The sequence below is a fragment of the Eleutherodactylus coqui genome, chromosome 2 (genome assembly GCF_035609145.1).
Source record: "Eleutherodactylus coqui strain aEleCoq1 chromosome 2, aEleCoq1.hap1, whole genome shotgun sequence".
Classification (NCBI taxonomy): Eukaryota; Metazoa; Chordata; class Amphibia; order Anura; family Eleutherodactylidae; genus Eleutherodactylus; species Eleutherodactylus coqui.
In genome coordinates this window covers 37,828,696-37,846,629 of record NC_089838.1, presented here as the reverse complement: position 1 = coordinate 37,846,629, position 17,934 = coordinate 37,828,696, and the positions used below count along the sequence as shown (strand labels likewise).

Sequence of the window (17,934 nt, the reverse complement as noted above, 5' to 3'; positions counted from 1 at the left end):
GCAGAAAAAAATAGTATAGCCTGTTGTGCTGATGTATCAGGGTATTGATTGAAAGATAAAGTAAAAAATCTCACTCTCAAGCAGAGGCGTAACATGAAGCTTCTGGGCCCCGGTACAAAATCTGTACCAGGGCCCCCAAGTATAATGCTTTATTCATAGTACTGGGCGCCTGATATGGAGAAGAGAGGCCTGATGGGCCCCCTAAAGCCCCTGGGCCCAGGTGCAACTGCATCCTCTGCGTCCCCTATATTTATGCCCCTGCTCTCAAGATGAAGCCCAACAGGCATGGAAGGGGCTAGAATACACAGAGGAGAGCTCTAGAGTGTGAAAGGCAATCAGGTGAGGGAGGCAGGCATGGAAAAAATTATTTTTGCTGGAGTGGTCCTATAAGCTTTCTTAATTAAGAAATTATAAAATCCAAGCTACTGAAAGTCAGATAATGTTTCTTTTTTTAATTATAGAAGCATAGTATTTGTATTCTTCATTACATTGTTCTAAATGTAAAGGTAAGGATTGTTTTTTTAGTTTACTTTGGATAAATATTAAGTAGTTTAAATTTATGCAAACATGAATACAAATATGTTTCTAACTCAAAAGTAGCAAAATAAGCATTGAAATACAAAATGCTTTCAGACAGTTACTTGCAGTACCTCACTTTGAACTCTGAGCGCCGCCATTAGACTGTAGTATTTTGTCTTGTAACTGAATGAGGGAACTAATGCAGCCTCACAGCACAGATCTCTAGAAAATCCGGCATTATTTCTTCAGAGACGCTGCAATTTCCTTACTCTTACTTAGCTTCTCAAGACTCCTTTGAAATCTGTGAATACTATAGCATTTTTTTCTGAAAGAACTTAGATTGAATATCCTGGTAATAATGGAAGAAAACACAAGACTCAGAGGCTCACAATGGACAATACTATGGCAAGTATTACTTTGTCTTATATCATTTGGGTTGAGGAATATCTCAGGCCAATTACAATACTCAATACCTGAAGAACTGAAAAGAGGATCAGTAGTTGGGAATGTGGCAAAAGACCTTGGACTTAATGTGAAAGAGCTTGCTTTTAGAAAATTTCAAATTGTTTCTCATGATGCAAAGCAATATTTCAATGTTAATTTGGAAAATGGAGATTTAATTGTATCAGAGAGACTTGACAGAGAAATATTATGTGGGGCCAAACTGAGCTGCTTTATAAACCTAGAAGCCGTAATTGAAAATCCTTTGAATTTTTACACAATCACCATAGAAATCCAGGATGTGAATGATAATGCACCGATATTTTCTAAGAAATATTTTGCAATAGGAATCAGCGAGTCTTCTGTTCCTGGAGTACATTTTCCATTAGTAAATGCACAAGATCCCGATCAGGGCACAAATTCTATACAAAGTTATAGTCTTAGTGGTAATGAACTCTTTAGACTTGGGGAACGGACTACTAAGGATGGACTTAAATACCCAGAAATTATATTAGAGAGATCATTAGACAGAGAAAAACAGAGTTCCTATGATTTAATTTTAACTGCTTTTGATGGAGGCAAACCTGCTAAAACTGGCACAATGATCATTAAGATCACTGTTCAAGACTTTAATGACAACTTTCCAACTTTTACTCAAGATATAAATCAGTTTAACATACCTGAGAACGCACCTGTTGGCTTTCTAGTGGTCCAGTTAAATGCAACCGATGAAGATGAAGGTACAAATGGGTTAGTATCTTATTCCTTCAGCCACATTCCTGAAAATGCCAATGAAATATTTTCTATTGATTCCCAAAATGGTGATATAAAGATAATAGGAACTCTAGATTATGAAGCATCAGATAGTTATGAAATGACTGTTGAAGCTAAAGATGGTGGAGGTCTTGTCACACGTTGCAAGCTGTCGATACAAGTGATTGACATGAATGATAATGCTCCGGATATAATAATTACCACACTTGCTGCAGCAATTTCAGAAGATTCTCCACCTGGCATTGTCATAGCAATAATTAATGTCCGTGATTTGGATTCTGGGATGAATGGGGAGATTCTTTGTGTGGTCTCAGACATAAAGGACTTTCAACTATTACCATCCTCCAACAACTACTATAAACTGGTAACTGCAGTTAGCATGGACCGAGAAAGGAATTCTGTATATAATGTTACAATTCAGTGCATGGATAAAGGATCTCCTCCACTGTCCACCAATAAAACCATTCAGTTGACTATTTCAGATGTGAATGACAACGCTCCAGTCTTTGAGAGAATGAAGTACACTGTGTACATTATAGAAAACAATCAACCTGGGACTTCGATACAAAGTATTCTTGCTTCAGATCTTGATGAAGGTGATAATGGGAAAATCACATACAGCATTGTGAACAGCAACATAGATAATATTCCAGTATCCTCATATGTTTCAATTAACTCAATGACTGGAGTTCTCTATGCCCAGAGATCATTTGACTATGAACAGCTGCGGGAATTCCAGTTCCAGGTGATGGCTAAAGACAGTGGATCTCCTCCTCTAAGCAGTAATGTCACAGTGAGGATATGTATCATTGATAAGAATGATAATGCTCCTAAGATCCTCTACCCATCACCAGACACTGAGGGATCGGCATTGTTTGAGTTTATTCCTCACTCTGCTGAGAAAGGTTATCTAGTCACCAAAGTGATTGCAGTGGACGCTGACTCTGGACACAACGCCTGGCTCTCCTATCACTTACTACAAGTTCCGGATCCATTTTTGTATGGAATTGGTCAGCATACTGGTGAAGTAAAGATTGTGAGAGACCTTCAAGATGCAGATAATTTAAGGCAGAAGCTTGTGGTCCTGGTGAAGGATAATGGAGCCCCATCTCTGTCATCTACAGTTACTTTGAATTTGGTGGTAGCAGAGACTTTTCAACAAGTTGTACCAGAGATAAGAAAACAACCAACAAATTCTGACAAAACATCCCATGTAACTTTCTATCTGGTTGTATCCATAGCTCTGATTTCTTGTTTATTCATTATAACGGTTATTATTACCGTCATCTTCAAATGTAGAAAAGCCGACACCCCAATAACCTATGGAGCATATAGTAGAAATATATATCCTCAGTTCACGCTGGGATGTCCTTCTGAGATCAGTGATACAAGTTTACCTTTCCCATTCTCATATGATGTGTGTGTGACTATGGACTCAAAGCAGAATGAAGTCGCTTATCTGAAACCATTGCAGAACGTCCCTACAGAGAATCTCATAGACACTGAGGAGTCTGCAGAGGCAAATGATTCTGCAAATACTAACTTCCCAGCCAGCAATATTGATCAGGTATTTAGATATTGAAAATTGAAGTTCATATTTTTCTTATTGTATCCTTAAAAACACATTGTTTCAAAAAGAATATATTAATTATTTTTATCGAAGTTCTATCTAGTTTGCTTGTTTTCTGGGGCATAAACATATGGGACACAGAGCGAATGTGTTGAATTTTGAGACTAAAGTTTGTGTAGATATGTTTTAATGTTGATACTAAATTTATATAAATAATTATGTTTGGAATAGAAAAATTGAGGTATACTGATCAGGGTACATTCACACAAATTGGTAAACTCACATGCAATTTTAAAACATTTAGCACAATATAAGAATCACCTATACATCGTACCTACACATACTCACCACATTATAGAGATTCAATACACATTTAACATTTATTCACAAAAACGTATTCTTTCATTACATACACACAGTTCAGTAAATGTACATATTTACATATAATATAATGAGAAATTGGGTCTGGTAAGGGTTCACACTTCTTGAAGGGGAAAAAGTGATAGTTGTGCTGCACACTCCTGCAATTTTTGTAGGGTAATTGCACCCCTTAAACATATTTGGTGTATATGTTCAGGAAATATAGCTGCCCTAAAAAGATTCCCCGACGTGTGTAATAAGTAAAGAATATGTGATAATATAAAAAATAGTAATATGTGTTAGTATATTATCATATCATTATTGTCCAACATTTGGTTTTCTAGCTGTTGCGAGGCAATAGGGCAGACAAATAGGCAGTGACCAGAAAAAACAAGCAAACCATAGTTCCAACTTTCTCCCGATGGTCCTAGGAAAATGAAAGCTGGAACCTTATTGGCTGCTATTGGCATCTTCTCCATTTTTATTTTTCACTTACACATTCCAGATCCTCTTCCTGCAGTGCTTTGTAAAGCTGAAAACTCACCAGGATCCACAGAGGAGTCACTGACTTATTGCTCTGACCTATTAAAAGTTTGTAAAAAGTACAGTCACTCTTTAAAGATTTATGCAGAAGAAACAAAAGGATTAGGAGCTGATTGTCAACTTCTTGTATAAATGGATCTGGTTTGAATGCACTGTACTGTATGTTGATACAGCCCAGATCCAAGTATACAACAGGTTGACAACCTACACGTAGTCCTTCAGCTTCATCTCGAGAAGGGTTTATTATGAGCCTGGATGTTTCCGGCTGAGCCTCTCTAGAGTTGTGCTTGGAAAGCAAACATCTACCAGTGAGTATATGTTATACTAGTCTGTCTTAATGGATCTGTTTTCCCCTTTATTGTGGTATGCACCCAAGAGCACCATATAACTTTTTCTTTTTTTTTTAAATCGATGACCCTTGAAACTATAAGAGACACTGACTTCTTTGGAGTTGCTGCCTATTGCTAGCATAGTAAATAGCATTGTGGTTGGCTGTATGCAGTGTTTTGTGCTCTGCCTCATGAAATATACTGATTCTTCTTAAAGAGATCCTACTGGTAAGGACAGGGGCCAAATATTTTTTTTTAAAGACACAGTTTTGAGGCAATTTTTCTGCCAGTTTTTCATGCAGTTGTTTTTAGCTAAAGTCAAATGTGGATGCAGCAGGAAGGGGAAGTAGAAATCCTTCCTTTTTATTTCCCATATCTTTTGAACTAACCTCCGACTTTGGCTAAAAAAACTGCATGGAAAACTGGCACAAAAACCTATGTGAAACCACTCTTACTACTATCTTCTCTTCTGGCAAATAGAGGGGATTACCAAAAGGGAGCGCCTTCTATAATTTCTATATACCATGCACCTACTGCTAAAATGTGTCTTATTTTTTTCAATATTAAAATTAATGGTAACATCACATTTAGGGAAATAAAACCTACTTAGCATGTTTCAGACTTTTCATCATAGCTAGCTGCTGGATATACCTTACTGCTATGTATAATTATGATGAAGATTCAGTATGGTTATGTTTGTATAGTAGAATCATAGAATTCTAAAATAGTAGAGTTGAAAGGGACCTTCAGGGTCATTGGGTCCAATCCCCTGCTCAATGCAGGATTCACTAAATAATCCCAGACAGATGTCTCTCCAGCCTCTGTTTGAAGACTTCCATTGAAGGAGAACTCATAATCTCCTGTGGCAACCTGTTCCACTCATTGATCACCCTCACTGTTAGAAAGTTTTTCTAATATCCAATCTGTAACTCCTCCCTTTCAGTTTCGTCCAATTTCTTCTAGTCTTTCCTTGTACAAATGAGAATAGGGCTGATCCCTCTGCACTGTGGCAGCCCTTCAGATATTTGTAGACAGCTATTATGTCTCCTCTCAGCCTTCTGTTTTGAAAGCTAAACATTCCCAGATCCTTTAACTGTTCATCATAAGACATGATTTGCAAACTTCTCACCATCTTGGTAACCCTTCTTTGAACTTGCTTCAGTTTGTCTATGTCTTTTTTTAAAGTGGGGTGCCCAGAACTGGACACAGTATTCCAGATGAGGTATGACTAAGGAAGAGTAAAGGGGGATAATTACCTCATGTGATCTTGACTCTATGCTTCTCTTAATACATCCCAGAATCGTGTTTGCCTTTCTTGCTGCTGCATCACACTGTTGACTCATGTTCAGTCTATGATCTATTAGTATATCCAAGCTTTTTCACATGTGCTGCTGCTTAGCCCAATTCCTTCCATTCTGTATGTATATACAATGCCTTGTCAAAGCATTTACCCCTTTACTAATTAATTTTAGGGATGCTTGTACTTTTTGATTAACACAACATTCCTATCAATTTGAAGTTGCAAAATACCTTTTACTGTGACCTAGACAAAAAAAGTGCACTTTCATGTGTGTAACTATTTACCCTCTCAAAGCTGATAATTTGTGGAGCCACCTTTTGTTAAAATAATGGATGCAAGTCCTTTAGTGTAGGTCTCTATTAGCTTTGCACATGTAGACACTGGGATTTTTAACCATTGTTCTAGGAAAAACTGCTGCAACTCATTTAAGTTAGATGAGTTGCCTTGGTGTTCGGCATTCTTCAAGTCCTGCCACAGATTCACCATTGAATTTAGATCTGACTTTTAATTAGGCCATCCCTACACATTTAAATCCTTCCCCTTAATGGGGGAAGTGTAACTTTGCCAGTATGCTTAGGGTCATTATCTTCCTTCCCAGTCTTAAATTTTTGGCAGGTTAAATTTAACCTGCAGTCCCAGGACAGAATTTTGTTGTGAAACTGGAGGGTCACTTTAATTATACTCTACATTATAGCAATGCATGTAAAAACATGCATTTCTTGTCTCATTTATGAAAACTGAAAACACAATCAATACATTAATTTTGTTGAAAATCATAGAAATAAGTAATTGTAAAAGTAATCCATAACTTATAGTAAGGTAACTGAGCATTCATTGTTCAGCAGGCATAGGTTTAGACTAGAGATGAGCGAGCATACTCGGTAAGGACAGATACTCGAACGAGTATCATCCTTACCGAGTACCTGCCTGCTCGCCCGCAAAGATTCGGGTGCTGGCGTGGGTGAGCGCTGTGTTGCGGGAGTGAGCAGGAGGTAGCAGGGTGGAGAGAGAGATCTCCCTCCTGTTACCCTCCGCTCTCACCTGCCCCCCGCCGGCACCCGAATCTTTGCGGGCGAGCAGGCAAGTACTCGGTAAGGACGATACTGGCTCGAGTATCTGTCCTTACCAAGTACACTTGCTCATCTCTAGCGTAGACCAAAGTTGACTGCATCCTTAAGGTGTCAGACTTTATTCTGTAAAGTAAACATACAAAACATTAGACTTTATGTCAACACATAACTAAATGTTTGATAGATTTTATAAATATAATTCTAATTTACATTTTTACTTGAGTAAATATGATGTCAACAAACATTAGGGCAATAAATATATATTATGCAAAGTACAAGGTTTAAGGACTGTGAACATCTTTGGGGCATTTGTTTAACTTAAATGCATACATTTTTAGATAGAAAACATTTTCGGAATGACTTTATTAAAATGTTTAATGTTTTGCTTTATATAGCTTTTATGTATAAGAGTACAAAACAAACTGTAGAATAACACTAGCAATTCATTTAGAATGGTTGTTTGATGGCTTCGTCTCTAGAATTCTCTGTTGTCTCCTTACCAGCCATCTAAGCTCAATTATGATCAAATCAAAATTGACCAACTTTAATGTTTATGAACATTATGTCGGCTGTCGGCTTGCTGTCCAAACTGCAGATATCATGTTATAGAGCAGGAGGAGCTGAGCAGATTGATATATAGTTTTATGTGGAAGGATTCATATATCTTTTATTTTAATTATTTAAACCTATGCACATTTAAAGCTAAACGGTCCAATGGGTGGTATTAGCAGTGACTGACAGCTAGTTCTGTATGTACAGTCATTCACAGATAGCTATCAATCCAGTGGTATAGGACCGCCCCTTTTGACTATTTAAGTAATTAACATATAAGTTACTTGCTGTTTCGCCCGAGTTATTTTGGTATAGGTGTTTACCTGTTGTTCGCTCGGAAAATTTTATGAAGTTATTGTTACTTCAGAGGAACTGAGGAATACAATATGCATACACATAGAGGAGCGTTAGATTCTCCTCAGACTGCATGTGCGGATGTCCCTCCGCACAATGTGCCACCCCTCCCACTCTCCTCAATTTTTACCCTTAAAGATAATGCCCCTTTTTATTTAAATTTTGCCCCCAGACTAGTGGTTTCAGTCCCTACTTAGCCTTAAAGGGATGTTCTATTCCTGCAGTCCATTGCCATTTCCTTATGTACTTTACAGCCTTTCAGTATATGCACACAGTTAGATTCTCCTCAGTATATACACACAGAAGTGAGGTAGATTCTCCTCAGTATATGCATATAGAGGAGTGTTATATTCTCATCATTACATAGACATAGAGGTAGTAGACAAATCATTTCCCTTGGCTTTATGGTTTCTGAGAAAAGAACTATCTTATGTATCGCTGATTTTTGTACAGTTTGTCACGCTTAGAACTAAATATTGAAGTTGCGACCCTTTTACTTTTCCTCTTTAGGACATAAAGAATGGTCATGGCAATTTCACATTTGTGCAGTACTGATGTGTGTTATTAGTTACATTACATAGGGAGTCACTTACTTTGGTGCTTATAATTGATTAATTAAGATGGGACCTCTTTAGGCCCAATGCACACAGACAGATGTTTGCTGAGAAATCCAGAGTGGGCATCCGCCTCCGGATTCCACAGCAATAACCCTCCATAGCATGCAATGCAAGAAAGATTCTTCATGCACACGAGCAGAAACCAATTGCGGTTTCTGCTCATGAAAGAAAAATCGCAGAATGCTCTATTTTCCTATGGTTCCTGCGCAGAAAACTTCCATTGAAGTCAATGGAAGCCATTCACATTGCGGACGGGCCCGCGGATTCCGCAGGAAAAACAGAAGTTTAAAAAAATCTGTATTGCGCATGTCCGATGGCGAGCTGTGCAGACCACCCACACTACAGAGAACCCAGGAGAAGAGAGGTCAGTGCTGATGCCGCCGCCTGCATTCACAGGTACACAGTATCACCCGCTGCGGTCACGGATGGATTCTGTGTGGGAATCTGTGCATGCCATGTGCATGAGGCGTTACATTTCCTATGTAGGACCTAAAGAATGGTTGTGCCAAATTTCACGTTTGTACGACACCGAGAAGTTAGAGAATTAGATTAACTACATTACATAGAAAGTCACTTATTTTTGTGCTTAGAATTGAATAATCAAGTTGCAACCCCTTTATGTTTCCTATTTAGAAATTAAACAATTTTCGTGGCAAATTTCACGTTTGTGCGGTACAGATGTGTGTTATTAGTTACATTACACAGGGTGTCTTTTACTTTTGCCCTTAAAATTCAATAATCAAGTTGTGACCTCTTAACATTTCCTATTTAGAAAATAAAGAATGGTCGAGCCAAATTTCACGTTTGCGCGTTACAGATATGTTATTAGTTACATTACATAGGGGGTCACTTACTTTGGTGTTTAGAATTGAATAATCAAGTTGCAACCCCTTTACTTTTCCTATTTAGGATTTAAACAATGGTCGTGCCAAATTTCTAGTTTGTATGACGCCAGAAAGTTAGAGAATTTTATTAGGTACATTAAATAGGGGTGATCTTAATTTTACGCTTAGAATTGAATAATCAAGTTGTGACCAGTTTACTTTTTTTAATTTACGATCTAAAGAATGGTCGTGCCAAATTTCCAGTTTGTATGACGACAGGAAGTTTGACAATTTTATTAGGTACATTACATAGGGGTGCACTTACTTTTGCGCTTAGACTTAAATAATCAAGTTGTGACCACTTTACTTTTCCTATTTACGATCTAAAGAATGGTCGTGCCAAATTTCATGTTTGTAACACACCGGGAAGTTGGAGAATTACATTTGGTACATTACATAGGGGGTCATATACTTTTGCACTTAGCATTCAATAATCAAGTTGCAACCCTTTTCTTATTTAGGATTTAAAGAATGGTTGTCCCAAATTTTAGGTTTGTACGACAGCGGGAAGTTAGAGAATTAGTGGCGAGTCTGTAAGTGAGTGAATCAGTGCGTGTCAGTCAGTGAGTGAGTTAGTTAGTTATTGAGTGAGTGAGTCAGTAAGTGAGGGCTTTCACCCTTATATATATAGATACTAAATCTTTCCCCATAAAACTACAGTATATATCAATCCACTCAGATCCTCCTGCTCTATAACACACTGCCTTCAGATTGGGCAGCAAGTTCAAGCTGACAGATTCTCTTTAAGTCCTAGTAAGGAATATTGTCATGCAGTCGTTTCAACACTTATATAATGCACATATAATTCTGCTATAATTGTTATATTGTGCAACAGAGTGCATTGCTCCTATCAGTGTTATCCTATTGAGCCATGCATGCCAAGGAGCAATAAAAATATTAAAATGGCTAATTTGGGACATTCATTAGGCTCCTGGCTGCCATGACAATCCATTGGCAACTCACAATCACATCATGAAGGGGGTCACAAGGTTACAGAGGCCTCTGTTTAGAAGCTTAGATGCCGCAGTTGTTATTGGCTGAAGAATCCAAAGAGTTAAATGGCTGACATTGGAGATATCTCCAATCCTGGACGTTGTTACAGAACACAAGCTGAAATATACAGCTGCCATCTGCTGCATATGAAGAAAGTTCAGCTTTCAAGTCCACTGGACTAGATGGACGTTGTCTTCATTCGGCCTAACAAGCTATGTTACTATGTTACTCCCTGAACCATCCGCCATAGGTATGCGGCATATAGAACAAAGGCATTAACTGCGCAGGAGTGTCGAGGATGGAGTTTTGGGAAATTGGGAACATGCCTTAGTAAATATGAGCACTATGGTTTGCTGGGAATTCACAGTGATGTGAAGCAGTTGAATACATGATTTTCCATTTACAGTATCAGCTATCATTTTGAACTCTGAGGCCCAATGTCCATTGACAGATTTTCGCTGTGGATTTCGCAGCCAGACGCCTGATGCAAATTCCGCAGCAATGTCCGTCCATAGCCATGCTATGTTAAAAGATTCTCCCCTACCCACGAGCAGAAATCAACTGCAATTTTCCACTCTCAGGGGAGAATCGCAGCATGCTCTATTTGGTGCAGAAAATTGCACGGACAGCTTCCATTGCAGTCAATGGAAGCCGTCCGTCCCGCGGCACTTTTGCAGTGAGCACTGCGGAAGTATGGCGGGAATAGCCCCGCGTCATAGCCCACACCGGAGTGTCATGCCCTGCACTGCACATACGCGCCGGCTCGCCGGCCGAGACACTCGCAGCAGATCCGGACAGATGAGTATAGGGTCTCTGGGGGTCACTGCCATGGACAAAAGGCCTAAGTGCTAAGCATGGTGGCGTGCAGTATGAAACACTTGCCTTGGAAGTGAGAATTGCTTGTCCTACCCCTGTAGCCACACATATTTCTGGCTACACTATATCCAGTACAGTGAAAACATGATTTCAAACTGCTTATGTAATTGGAACGGGGCGATCATCAATATTAATCTGATTATCAGTAGTATGTAAACTCCTTTATACCAATTTCTTTCAAAGGTTACACCTGTCTATTATATATTCTTTTGCTATACAAATATTTAAACCTCAGTGACAGGACACATATCTGAATTATTTCTGTTCATTGCTTTAGTTAAGATAGCGCATGATAATAATACATTGAAGCTTGAATACTTTAACCAGTTATTACAGCTTTAGTTGTTGATGGTGATGATACTAATTATAATAAAAATAGCTAATATTTCTATTCTGTATCAGTTCTGAACAGAACAGAACAACATTTCAGCCAGTTACTTGCAGTACCTCAATTCGTACTCTGAGCGCCGCCATTAGACTGTAGTATTTTGTATTTTAGCTGAATACTAGCACTAATGCAGCCTCATAGCACAGATCTCTAGAAAATCCGGCATTACTTCTTCACTGCATCCTATAATTTGCTTTACTCTTCTCAAGAATCATTGGAATCTTACAATTCTATTTTCTTCTGAATTTTGAAAGAAGACCTTCTATTTCTAACAATGACACACAACACGGGATATAAAGGGACACAATGGACAGTGATATGGCAAGTATTATTCTACTTCTCTTCATTTTACTTCAGAGATATCTCAGGCCAATTACAATACTCAATACCCGAAGAGCTGAAAAGGGGATCTGTAGTTGGGAATGTGGCAAAAGACCTTGGATTAAATGTCAAGGAACTTGTGTTTAGGAAATTCCAAATTGTTTCTCACGTTACAAAGCAATATTTCAGCATAAATCTAGAAAATGGAGATTTAATTGTATCAGAGAGAATTGACAGAGAAACATTATGTGGGGCTAAACTGAATTGTTTTCTAAATCTGGAAGCTGTGATTGAAAATCCTTTACATTTTTACACAATTACCATAGAAATCAAGGATGTGAATGATAACGCACCTACATTTTCTAAGAAATATTTTGATATAGGGATCAGTGAATCTGCTGTACCTGGAGTACATTTTCCATTAGGGAATGCAGATGATCCGGATCTAGGCACAAATTCCATCCAAAGTTATACACTTACTGGAAATGCATGGTTCAGTCTTGGAGAAAGAACCACTAAGGATGGGATTAAATATCCCGAAATTATTCTAGAGAAATCATTAGACAGAGAAAAGCAGAGTTTCTATGAGTTAACTTTAACTGTGTTCGATGGGGGTAAACCTGCTAAAACTGGCACTGCAATCATTAAGATCACTGTTCAAGATGTTAATGACAACTTTCCAACATTTTTGAAAGACACATATAGCATAAGATTACCTGAGAATGCACCTATTGGTTTCCTTGTGGTCCATTTAAATGCGACTGATGAAGATGAAGGTGCAAATGGCTTAGTTTCTTATTCCTTTAGCCACATACCAAAAAATGCAGACCAATTATTTTCCATAGACTCATTAAAAGGAGATATTACAATAATTGGAAGTTTGGATTATGAAGCATCAGATAGTTATGAAATGACTGTTGAAGCTAAAGATGGTGGTGGCCATGTTACAAATTGCAAGGTGTCCATACAAGTGATTGATATAAATGATAATGCTCCGGATATAACAGTTACCACTCTTGCAACAACAATGCCGGAAGCTTCTCCACCTGGAACTGTCATAGCAATAATTAATGTCCACGACCTGGATTTTGGGATAAATGGCGAAGTTATTTGTCAGATCTCAGACACTACGGATTTTCAACTGTTACCATCCTCCAACAACTACTATAAACTGGTAACTGCAGTTAGCATGGACCGAGAAAGGAATTCTGTATATAATGTTACAATTCAGTGCATGGATAAAGGATCCCCTCCACTGTCCACCAATAAAACCATTCAGTTGACTATTTCAGATGTGAATGACAACGCTCCAGTTTTTGAGAGAATGAACTACATTGTCTACATTATAGAAAACAACCAACCCGGGACTTCGATACAAAGTATTCTTGCTTCAGATCTTGATGAAGGTGATAATGGGAAAATTGCTTACAGCATTTTGAACAGCAACATAGATAATATTCCAGTATCCTCATATGTTTCCATCAACTCAATGACTGGAGTTCTCTATGCCCAGAGATCATTTGACTATGAACAGTTGCGGGAATTTCAGTTCCATGTGATGGCTAAAGACAGTGGATCTCCTCCTCTAAGCAGTAATGTCACAGTGAGGATATGTATCATTGATAAGAATGATAATGCCCCTAAGATCCTCTACCCATCACCAGACACTGAGGGGTCGGCATTGTTTGAGTTTATTCCTCACTCTGCTGAGAAAGGTTATCTAGTCACCAAAGTGATTGCAGTGGACGCTGACTCTGGACACAACGCCTGGCTCTCCTATCACTTACTACAAGTTCCCGATCCAACTTTATTTGGAATTGGTCAGCATACTGGTGAAGTAAAGATTGTGAGAGATCTTCAAGATGCAGACAATTTAAGGCAGAAGCTTGTGGTTCTGGTGAAGGATAACGGAGCCCCATCTCTGTCATCTACAGTTACTTTGAACTTAGTTGTAGCTGAAAATTTTCAGCAAGTTGTACCAGAGATAAGAAGACAACCAATTAATTTGGACAGTAAATCCCCTGTGACCCTCTATCTGGTTATATCCATAGCTCTGATATCTTTTTTCTTTATTATAACTGTTATCATTACAGTTGTGTTCAAATGCAGAAAAGCCAACACCCCAACTACGTTTGGAAATATTGGTGGACATGTGTATCCTCAATTCACTCTGGGATGTCCTTCTGAGATCAGTGATACAAGTTTACCTTTCCCATTCTCATATGATGTGTGTGTGACTATGGACTCAAAGCAGAATGAAATCGCTTATCTGAAACCAGTGCAGAACGTCCCTACAGAGAATCTCATAGACACTGAGGACTCAGCAGCAGTGAATGATTCTGTATACCCTGGTTTGCCTACCAAAAATGTTGATCAGGTATTTAGATAAAATATTATTACTATTAGTATTATTATATGGTGTGTTAAATGTTTAACTCAGTTACCAAGTGCTAAGCCGGACAATGGCTAAGGCAAAGCAACTAAAGCAGTACAAAAATTTAACTCATGACTTGTTTATGTGTGTGTCCAGGTCTAGAAGTGTCCTGACAATGTGACATGTATTTTTCATGACTGCTTTTTGCAGCAACATGAATATGTTTAGATTTAAAGTTTCTGGACTTTTGTGTAGTTTATGTGGTCCAACCCCATTAGTAGAAAGGATGACAGGCACAATAAGTACCCTGTGCATTCTTCACAAGTGTCTCCCGTCCTGTGCGAGTTCAGTGCATTTATTGATTTTCTCATATTTTGAATGTTGTGAGTGTTTGGAATGGATATGTCTATGATGGATGTGGTTTCGTTATGTTTGCCAATGAGTATGATGTCTGGTCTATTGTGGTGGATGGTTTTGTCTGTGATTATGGCTTTGTTGTAGTAGCATTTGTGCGTGTTGTTTTCTAGGATCGCCTGTGGAGTGTATTTATAGTATGGAAGATGAGTGTGTGATTATTATTATTACTAGAGATGAGCGAGCATACTCTCTAAGGACAATTGCTTGATAGAGCATTGTCCTTAGCGAGTATCTCCCCGCTCGGAAGAAAAGGTTTGGCTGCCGGCGCGGGTGAGAGGTGAGTTGCGTCATTGAGCAGGGGGGAGCGGGGGGGGGGGGGAGAGGGAGAGAGAGATCTCCCCTCCGTTCCTTCCCGCTCTCCCCCACAGCTCCTTGCCCGCCGCTGGCAGACAAATCTTTTCTTCCGAGCGGGCAGGTACTCGCTAAGGGCAATGCTCAATCAAGTAATTGCCCTTAGCGAGTATGCTCGCTCATCTCTAATTATCACTATTATCATCACCACTATAAAGCAACCTTAAAGTTGATAACCTGGAATTCCTAAAAACCACGACTAATGTATGCTGACATATTTTGTCCTTTTGTAGCTTTGCAGGAAATATTTTAATCCATGGCACATGCTGAAATCCAAATATATAATTGATGATCTTGCAGACTTCATAGCAATAGCTGTTTTTGTGGTGTGCCTTGAATCTGTTTAATTGAGGGAAGTCTTGATTTCACCTCACACCCTAACTTTGACATCCATATGTTTAGAAAGGAGTAGGGGATAAAAGGGGAAGATAAGATTGACAGCGGTCAATAGATGCATTTATATGTGATAAATGATCTAGGAAGCCTCTCCGGAGTCTCAAAAAGACATGGGCATTATTAAAAGATTCTGTTTATAACCCTAGCTACTGTATAAGAGCAGTGTTGATACCCAAGCCACTCCACTAGCAAGTGAAATACTATATGTAGACCAGGACCATGGGCATGACTATGGCTGTAGGAACTCCTATGGAGGCCTAAAAAACTACAAGTTTTTTGCTCCATTTAGTGACAAACAAGCATGGCCTTTGCTTTATTCTGTCTAGCGTCACCATGTTGGCTTTGATAAATGTCACTACTTTCCAATATTTCTTTCCTTCTCAAGTCTAACCCAGAAAGAAGTGCTGTACTGTTTTAATAAGACTAAGAGCTCCTTAACATGAACACATCAGCGCAATTTATTTGCGCTATGAACGAGGTAGATATATGGTTATATTGGCGTATTTTACGGTACTTTTTGTGTGTGTAGGGCAGGTTTTTTGTACACAGGACACTTCCATGCCAAAATTTAAAAAGTTATTTAGCTAATGAGGACCAGATGTGTTCTTTTTTTCATGGAACTTTGCAACGTATTGCACATTTGCACACATATTGAATACGCATTTGCACACCTCCCATAGACTTCTGAGAAAACTGGTGAAGGACAGCGCTCCGACCCACTACTACTTATTTCCAAACAATATGATACTTCTTCAAGTATAAATGTGGGACTTACCCGGTGTAGGTGGGAGAACCCTGAAGTAGGGCCACCCACCTTCCACCTCCACGTCTTAGTGGGTGTTGAATCCAAAAATTGGGGTCCCCGTTCTGGTTTTCCTAACCCCTCTCCCTAAAAGGGAAGGGGGGGAGCAAGCCGTGACTTATCACATCCCTGGAAGGGGATGCGACCGTTAATGGCTGGCAAAGAACAAAAAAAGTAGTCTGGCGCTCCCAGGAAAAACTCTGTGTGGAACAGTGCAATAAGCTTTCCTATATTAAAAGGATTCTTTATTGTAAAATATGTCCGACGCGTTTCGTCGCGTTACTGCGACTTCCTCAAGTCAAAGCTTATTGCATTGTTCCACACAGAGTTTTTCCTGGGAGCACCAGACTCCCATAGACTTCTGGTGCGCAGAAGTGAAAAAAAATAGGGAGTGCTGCATTTTTTTCTGTGCACACAAAAAAGTATTCTCTGCATATTGCGTGTGCAAATATGCACGCAAATACATCTGTGTGAGGGAGCCCTCAAGGTCCACGTGCATGCGGTGATGATTACCTGAATGATTGTTCATGTGAACAGTCATTTCCAATCACTGCCACGTCTAAAGTGGTCTGGATATTGAGTGAAAATAACAAAATGCACGTGTGTCATTAATTGCTTTTATTATGCCAACATTAAACTCATTGTCAGTAGAACATCTCTAGTGGGAACCTTGTGGGAGCAAAAAATTGTAAGAGCAATCGGCCAAACCTACTCAGAATAATTGCCGGATTTAAATGGAAGCAAATAAGTGTGATCAACTTGTTATATCATCAATCACACATGTTAAAGGCAGAATATTTGTCTGTATAAATGGGCCAAACAGGCAATGTAACTGTATCCTAATACCAAGCTGTTTTTACATGAATGGTGCAAACATTTGATAGGGACTTAAAATTAGCCAGGAAAACTGTAGCTTCTATAGCTTTGTAAGTTTAACCACCATTGTGGGTTGGAGGGATCGGTTTTCCCAAACTAATCTGAAAATCTTCTAGCAGAAATTAAGTTCTAGACTAACATTTCTCACCCAGGATTTTCTTTGAAAATAGATAAGTGTTTGGGGTTTCCAAGGAGTGGAAACATTTATTATGGCATCTTGTATGGCAGAGATGCAAAATTTGCAGCCTGGGGCTACATGCAACCTGTTATATCATTAAATGCAACCCCCAACCATCTGGTCACAAACATGAATTCTGCATCTGGTGGCTGCTCAATTGTATGTTCCATGCCGGAGGCAAGAGAAATAACAAGTAGCAGGAACAAGTAAGACCCCAATGTATTAGCAGAATAAAGGTCTTCAGTTCCCTCCATGAGACTCCACAAATGAGTAGATGAGGTAGAGTATCCACACTTTGTGGCTATCTTCATTGTAATATATGGTAGTAGTGGAAGTTTCAGCAACTAACAAACTATTGTACAATTAAGGGAGCCCATGAGTACACACATTGTTAGTTCCTATCTGGACTTCTTCCAATAGGGGGGAAGTCTGATATGCCATAAATGTGTCAGATGGTAATAAACCTTTTAGATTTATCGCAGGCATTGGTATTGGTTTAGTCTCAAAATGTGGCTTTCAGACTAGAAAAGGTTGCAGACCCCTGCTCTACAGTAATAAGGTTGAGAATCACCATTCCAGACCTTACCCAGAAAAAGGTGATAGATTATATATATATCCTTCAATTTTCCAAAGCATTTGATACTTTTTC

General features: G+C 38.9%; 1 protein-coding gene across 1 annotated transcript; it reads left to right on the top strand.

Moving 5' to 3' along the window:
• The first annotated feature begins 877 nt into the window (after positions 1 to 877).
• LOC136609932 (uncharacterized) lies at positions 878 to 15,380 on the top strand. The gene is made up of 4 exons (XM_066589211.1): positions 878 to 3,301; positions 8,323 to 8,360; positions 11,928 to 14,268; positions 15,267 to 15,380. Exons 1-4 carry the CDS (start codon positions 878 to 880, stop codon positions 15,378 to 15,380), a joined length of 4,917 nt encoding a protein of 1,638 aa, XP_066445308.1.
• The last annotated feature ends 2,554 nt before the right edge of the window (positions 15,381 to 17,934 follow it).

Excerpts from the sequence above, each read along its gene's own strand:
- LOC136609932 (XM_066589211.1), top strand. The coding sequence starts at position 878 with ATGGAAGAAAACACAAGACTCAGAGGCTCACAATGGACAATACTATGG. Across the intron at positions 3,302-8,322 it reads CAGCCAGCAATATTGATCAG|GACATAAAGAATGGTCATGG; the intron begins GTATTTAGATAT and ends TTTCCTCTTTAG. Across the intron at positions 14,269-15,266 it reads CTACCAAAAATGTTGATCAG|CTTTGCAGGAAATATTTTAA; the intron begins GTATTTAGATAA and ends GTCCTTTTGTAG.